Source organism: Hevea brasiliensis, chromosome 2, assembly GCF_030052815.1.
Source record: "Hevea brasiliensis isolate MT/VB/25A 57/8 chromosome 2, ASM3005281v1, whole genome shotgun sequence".
In the NCBI taxonomy this organism is placed as follows: domain Eukaryota; kingdom Viridiplantae; phylum Streptophyta; class Magnoliopsida; order Malpighiales; family Euphorbiaceae; genus Hevea; species Hevea brasiliensis.
The window spans coordinates 81234429-81241504 of record NC_079494.1 but is presented as its reverse complement, the minus strand read 5'-3'; the positions used below and the strand labels follow the sequence as shown (position 1 = coordinate 81241504).

General features: G+C 31.0%; 1 protein-coding gene and 1 long non-coding RNA gene across 2 annotated transcripts; one reads left to right on the top strand and one right to left on the bottom strand.

The window, feature by feature from the left end:
* Positions 1-382: 382 nt before the first annotated feature.
* LOC110656625 (uncharacterized) lies at positions 383-3523 on the top strand. Its single transcript, XR_002495158.2, has 4 exons — positions 383-604; positions 707-758; positions 1060-1559; positions 2711-3523. It is a non-coding gene; the product is annotated as an uncharacterized LOC110656625 (long non-coding RNA).
* LOC110656624 (BTB/POZ domain-containing protein At1g55760) lies at positions 2441-5704 on the bottom strand. The gene is made up of 4 exons (XM_021813494.2): positions 4941-5704; positions 4296-4441; positions 3596-3714; positions 2441-3297 (listed from the first exon to the last, which is right to left on the bottom strand). The coding sequence occupies exons 1-4, from the start codon at positions 5057-5059 to the stop codon at positions 2695-2697; spliced, it is 987 nt and encodes a 328-aa protein (XP_021669186.2). The 5' UTR covers positions 5060-5704; the 3' UTR covers positions 2441-2694.
* Positions 5705-7076: the final 1372 nt, after the last annotated feature.

The following is a 7076-nucleotide window of genomic DNA, read 5'->3' as shown; positions in this document are numbered from 1 at the left end:
TTTAACTATAACCCCCATTTTTTTTATTAATTCTTTATTAAGTTATTTCTTTAATATTTATAGTATTGAATGCTTCAAAAACTTTTCGAGATTTCATTGAGAAACAATCAAACATTTGGAAAAAAAAACATGTACATATATATATATATATATGTCACAGCAATATTACATAGTTACATGAAAAGGCCAAAATTAATAACAAAAATTTACATTTTGATTAAAAATTAACTAATGTTCAAGGACTTCTTATGCAATCCTATTCCTCCATTTAAAAAAAAGTGCTTTTGGGCTTTCTCTAAGCCTGCAATACTTGCATTGGGCAGCCCCGAAGAGAGCAAAACTCGAAAAAAGATACTAGTAATATTCCCTCCGCATTCTCATTCTATAGATATGGCTACTTCTTCTGCTTCACCAGCAATTTAAGAAATCCTTTATTCTGATTGGTCCTGACAACTGAAATTTCATCTTCTATGTCTTGACAACTGAAATTTCATCTTCCATGTGTTCAATGATAGGAGATTTTTACCTGGGATTTTTCCTTCACCATCTATGCACAAAGCCCAAACAAGATTTAAAGATTTTATTTATTTATTTATTTTCTAAGGTGAGTTCATCGTCCCTCCATGGCTTATCCTGTTCTTTCTTTGGTTATCAAGAATTTCTGGATACTGATTTTCCTTTGTAAGAAAAAAAAATGATATAACAGAGACTTTCTGGCCAGTTCAACCAGCTGGATTTCCAGATTATGTGACAAGAAGGTAAGGGAGAAATCATTTTTATGTTTCCAACTTTGAGAATATTTGTGAACAGCTTTTAGATTATTATACAATTCCATCTTTCTTATATTGCTGCAAACGAAGGTTAATTAATATTGGATCTTACAAAACAAACATTATTCATTGTGCTTATATTAAAGCACCCTAGTTTTATATTTATAAGTGAATCCCATAGATTTATATGAGAAACCGGTGTTGTCTTTCTAAGTTCAATAATCTCAATTAGTATTTATTCTTGATTGATGATACATGTTATTGCAAACTGGAAATGAACTTATTCCAGGAGGGAAAGAGAAGATAAATCCGTGACAGTAACCAAGAACATGAGAGAAGAATTCCATGACAAATTGACAATAATGCATCTCCTCTATGGTGGGCAAGATCATCCAGGGTATAGCCTCATTGTGATTTGTGCAGCTTGCAATCACCACTGGGAAGTCAAATTCAAAAATTCTGATCCAAACCTGACTGCTTCCCTGGAAGCCATGGGAGAGACCTGCACTTTTTCTCACTATTATATATCCATTTTTTACCTTCCAAATGCTCTTGCACAAGTCAGATTTGAGCTTTGCAATATTGTCAAGGTTACTTGCTATTAGATCCTCCCTAACTCCTTGAAGGAAAGGAAACCTTTAGACTCTGTTTGGCATCCCAGTTCACTTGCAAATCAAGGAAAGGAATCTATTGAGAACATAAAGGAGTAGCAAAGCATAGCTTCCTTCAAGAAATCCTTCTGTGCCGATTGTAATCCTCTTTGTCATAGTGACACACCAGCTTCTCATGGTAATCTTGAATTTTCTATATCTAATTATATATTTCATTTTCCTAAGTTTGGAAACTAGAAATTTATAAGAATTTAATTCAATTGATTTATTATTTTGTGAATTCTGGAAACCTAACAAGTGAAAGAATTTAATTTTTTTTAAAATCATTTTAAAAGAAATAAAAATTTATCAAAAATAATGAATTTCTTTTAAAAAAAAAAGTCATTAAAAAAAATTAAATAAATTTTCACACAATCATATTATTTTTGGCATGATTTTTATTTCTTTTAAGATGAATTCTTTTTTAAATTAAAAAAATTAAATTCTTTTAACTATTAAGTTTTTAAACACGAGATTTGACTAAAAAAATCAATTTAATTGAATTCTTGTAAAAATCTAATTTCTAAACTAGCTGAATATAATTTTATAAGAATTGTATTGAATTCTTTTCTTGTAAATATATATATTTTTTTTCAACGAAGCGTTTATTTGTTTTCTATAATTGGAGTTTCATGCTTAGCATAATTCATTCTTTTACTTGTCCATGTTCTGAATCCTCCTGACCTACTACTGCGATTAGTGTATTAATTAAGCAGAATTAGGTTGCTAGGCCAATCAATTAATCTGATACCTAAGATGATTCATAAAATCAAAGTGGTTATTGAATGCAACCAATGCTGTAATATACTGATGTTTCGATGATTTCGAGTGTCTAAATAGCATATGGATAATTTGAAAATGACCTGAAACCAACTCTTGACTTTATTGTTGTTTGTATAATTGATTCCTTACAAACCAGATTTGAGTTGAAGTTCATATCTGCCCATTCAAACACAGTGTAGTTCTGAAATATAAACTCAATAATATACTGTGAAACTTAAAATCTTCTGGAAATCTAAATTCAAATAACAAATCATTTACATTTCATGCAATCAAGCATTCATGAATACAGGATCATCTTTAACAAAGGTGGTATTTCTATGTCATGAAATACAATATTTATGTACGTGAAGAAAACAAATTCCTTCAAATCAAAGAATTAACTTGATGGCAACAAATTATGCACGCAAATCACTTCTAAGCACCCACTTTGTGGAAGTGTTAAAAAACGACCAACTTAAACACAATTTCTTTCATAGGACATTGACAGAGTTTTAGAATCCTTTCCAGGCACAAAGAACTTCATTGAAAACTTCAGCTATCAGATCCCTATCTGCACATTGCATGAAGACATTGAAATCATCTCGAATATCAAATATCTTACCAAACTTCACAAGATATTGCAAGCAGTTCATCTTCAGTTTTGGTAACTGATACAGGGATGCACTTTGCAGCCTCTCCAGTACATTCTTCGTATCTATATCCTCCAATAGACTGTCATGGCATGCCTCTTTCAAGTCAGCAATATCATATTTATCAGCTGCTCGAAGAAGTGCCAGACGGTGGACCTGGAATTCTTCATGTTGAATGCTTCCATAAATGTAATTGAGAAAAGCCTGGCAAGCTTCAATCGACATATCAGAGATGTTTATGGTAGACAACTCCTTCTCTTTCAAGTCATGAGCAAACATGCTTCGGAAAACAGGTGATCTTGCGGCAAGGACGGCTCGATGGGCTCCAATGCTTCCATCAGAAGCATTAATTGTAATGTCTGTATGGATGCTTTCTGTCAACATTCGACCAAGGGTTGCAAGAGCTGTTGCATTTGATTGCCCTTTTGCAGATCCTTCAGCCCAGATGGAACAAGGTTCTCCTCCCTGTATATTGAAAAGCAAATCACATTTGTTAAAATAAAGGCAAAGAACCCTTCTTCTACACTAGATTTCAACAGCACTAGCTCCCATGTGAAAAAAAAATGATACACCAGTTGGGTATTCTATAATGGTAAGCAGATAGAAAATTTTGGCTCCTTTTCGTTCAACTTGAAGGATTTTTTGCTATTTAAATGTTGTTCTAATGAAGATTGCTTTTTTTTTGTGGTCATTTGTGTCCAAAGAAAATTATTCTTTTCAATTGGTGTAAAGCTAGAAAACCAAGGTGGGAGTAGGCACATACGTCTGGAGATGCAATCTTCAAATCAAGAAATTCCACTTCAATTATGAATTTCCCAGTTAATGGAACTTCAATTTGCCAAACAAAATCGTCGTTGTTCTTCAGCTGCCTGTCTGTTACCTCTGCAGGCACATTAAATACAGCTTCACTAAAAATAAAACAGAGAATTGAACATCTAATTTGACTTTTCAAGAAATAACAAGCATACAAGAAAATTTGTATCAAAGATTAATTAAGAAACCTATAAAAGAAAATTATTAGCCAAATATTCTTCATTTCTCCAAATGTAAATTAAATTCTTACTTTCTTAGCTATGATATCATTTAACTTTTCTAAACACAAAATTTCTCCAAGAGACATTGATCAATGCACTCTCATCAGCGGATATAAACAAACATAGGAAATCATAGAAAAGTAGGTGAGCCCCAATTTTGGTTTGGACTTTTACTCGCAATTCAATCATTAAAATTGATTTTCATAACTTAATACATAAAAGATCCTCTGTACTTTACTTCCTAATTTTTCAATTCTTGCACTTTGTACTGGTTGTTAAATTACAACTTAGAATAAAGAATCATGGGCAGAAGTATCATTCTTGAGAAGCTACATGTGCATTCTCCAACTTCCTGGGAAAAAGAAATAGCATAAAGCAATGACTGGGAACAAGTATGCAAGCACACATGGAGCAGCTTCTATCAATTACCTGGATGAGTCAAGGCCTTGCGATCACCCACAGAACAAACAACTCGAATAATGAATGATGCAATTGGGGGATTGTCTCTGGTAAGGTTTGATATCTCTGGATACAATTTAACATATAATACCCTGTTCTTCTCCACTGACAAATGCCTTCAATCCAAACAAATATAGTAAAATTCAGCATGCTAAATTACAGTAAACAGTACAAACTAAGAGGCATTTGACTCATTTTGCTTTAACAAGTTAATTTAGCAGCAGACAAAGGATCAGACGTAGGAACGTCAGACCATCCCGTCTCTGCTAGAGGCCATACCTCACATCCTATCTAGAGTTCCAGCCTAACAATTAAACACTCGTTGAAAGTCTAAAATATCTACTTCATAAATATGCATTTCTAGTACCCCCTACATTCAAATTCCACCAACTCATGGCCAAAAACTCTAAAGAAAATTTTCAAATGACAGAAACCAAATAATTGCATAGCCATTTTTTAGCTTAAATTCTGCAATTTGTTTCCATGAAATCAAAAAGATTGGTGGGTAATTCTAATCAACATCATATAGATGTAATTCAATTCATAAAAAGCTAAAAAAAAAGGTGAAATAGAAAGAACAAGAAAAGGAAAGAATAGAAAAGAAAATAATCTAACCAATTCCACTTGCCGATCTTGAAAGGATCGGATTTCCGGTAGGTACAGGAAGCAAGATTGTCTATTCTCCATTGAGCAAGACGCGAAGTAGTTTCAACTTTATAAGCGGAATCGCTCATCCTAGCGAAAGCGAGAGCCGAAGTGATTTCATGGATACAATCGAATATCCTCCCGTCCAGCAAATAAGCACCTGCCTTTCCCAGGTTGACTAGTCTCTCTATCTTCACTCCTCATAAACATAAACCCAGAAACTAAAATGAATACCCAAAAACCCCAACCCTGAAAAATCTCCTCCTCCTCCTCTTCTTCTCAACTTCTGGCCACTGCACTACCTACTACAGCACTATTACCAGCAACCCACAAAAGGGTAATGTTGTTTATCACGAAAATCAATATAGGTTCGTTTATTTGCTATCAATGGTTTCCGGCACGCAAGGGTATTGGTGTTGCTTTACGCCATTGATGGTGAAGTTTCTTCAAGAGAAAACAGAGAGAGAGAGAGAGAGAGAATTTGGGGATGATGCGTTTGTTGGCTTACACTGCACTTAAGGGGAGGCTGAGAGCGATTATTTATCGGGTGCTTATTAATTTTGTTCTGCATATATTAATAATAAGAGATTTTTTTTTTATTTATTTGGGGATTTTGGGAGCAATAAGAGGGAATTCTAAATGCGAATTCCTTGTGGAAAGGAAAAGAATTCTTAGATTTTGGTGCTTTGACGCAAAGTATCTAATTCTTGTTATGTGTTATTTTGCATTTGATGCGTTGAGTCATTGCATTTGCATTCGATTTTACATGAAAATAAATTATATTATTATTAAATTAAATATTTATATTAAAATTTTTATAAATTCAGTTAAAATATATATATATATATAATTTTAAATATAAAAATTTAATTTTATGATTTTCATATAAAATTAAGCTTATATTAATATATTCAATTTTTTTTTTATTTTTTACTTTTTGGAAAGAGAGTTGAATGTCCTTTATTCCACCCAAGAAACGTTTTACAACCCCACACACATATATAAAGAAAGAAGCAAAGAAAAAAAAACGTAATCTTTGCTTTTCATGCAATTCTAATCTATGATTTGAAAATAAATATAATAATAATAATTAATGGTGTTTTAATTATTTTTAAAAATTATGAGATTTTAATTTTTAATTAAAATTAAATTAATAAAAAAAGTAAAATTAACTATTTAGACGTCTAATGATAAAGTTAAGATCCCTATTAGGACTTAATCTTATGAGTTACTCCATCTCCAATACTTGAAAATGAAAATTAAAGCTAAATATTTCATTTTTATAATAGCTTTTCTCTATATTATTAACCCATAATTGTGAATTTAAAAAATATTTAAATGTTTTATCATTAATCTTAAAAATTTTAAATTAGAGGGAGACTTAAGAGATATTTAGTTAATAATTTATCTAATGGAAAAAAAAAATTTTTTTCTTGACATTTCTTTTGTGGAAATTTAAGTCGAAATATAGGTTTTCATCTTCATCTAGAAGCAAAATGGTGGGTTATCATTGTCATCATACAGTCCAAGATTCTATAATAAAATGAAAAGGATATTAACAAATATAAAATTAAACAATGTTCAATGGATGATTTTAAAAGTTATAATAGTGATATTTAAGTGTGTGTAATAATTAAGGGGACAAACAATTGAAATAAAAGTGTAAAAGAATGATATTAAGCTTGTTTAGTATACTTTCATCTGAGAAAAACACTTCACCAAAGATGGGGATGATAAGGCCACCAAGAATGTTATATATACAAGTTCAATTAACTTTAACTCAATTATACTGAAGTAATTTATAGAATTGTAAAATCTCAAATTTAAATTTCAAACGGATCTAATTACATATTAAAAAAAGTTATATGTACAAAAATTAAAAAAAGTGTCACCAGAAATATCAACAACATGGTCATGCAAATCTTAATAATGAATTGAATTGATGAATTGAAACCCATAGATTTGGATTTAGATCAAATACTTGTTTGAGAGGTTGTAAAAAAGGTGAAACTAAATTTAAATTAAATTCAAAATAAATATAAAGACTACAAAAATAAGGATTTTAAATAACAATAATAACAATATTTTTTAAAAATTTAAACTTAA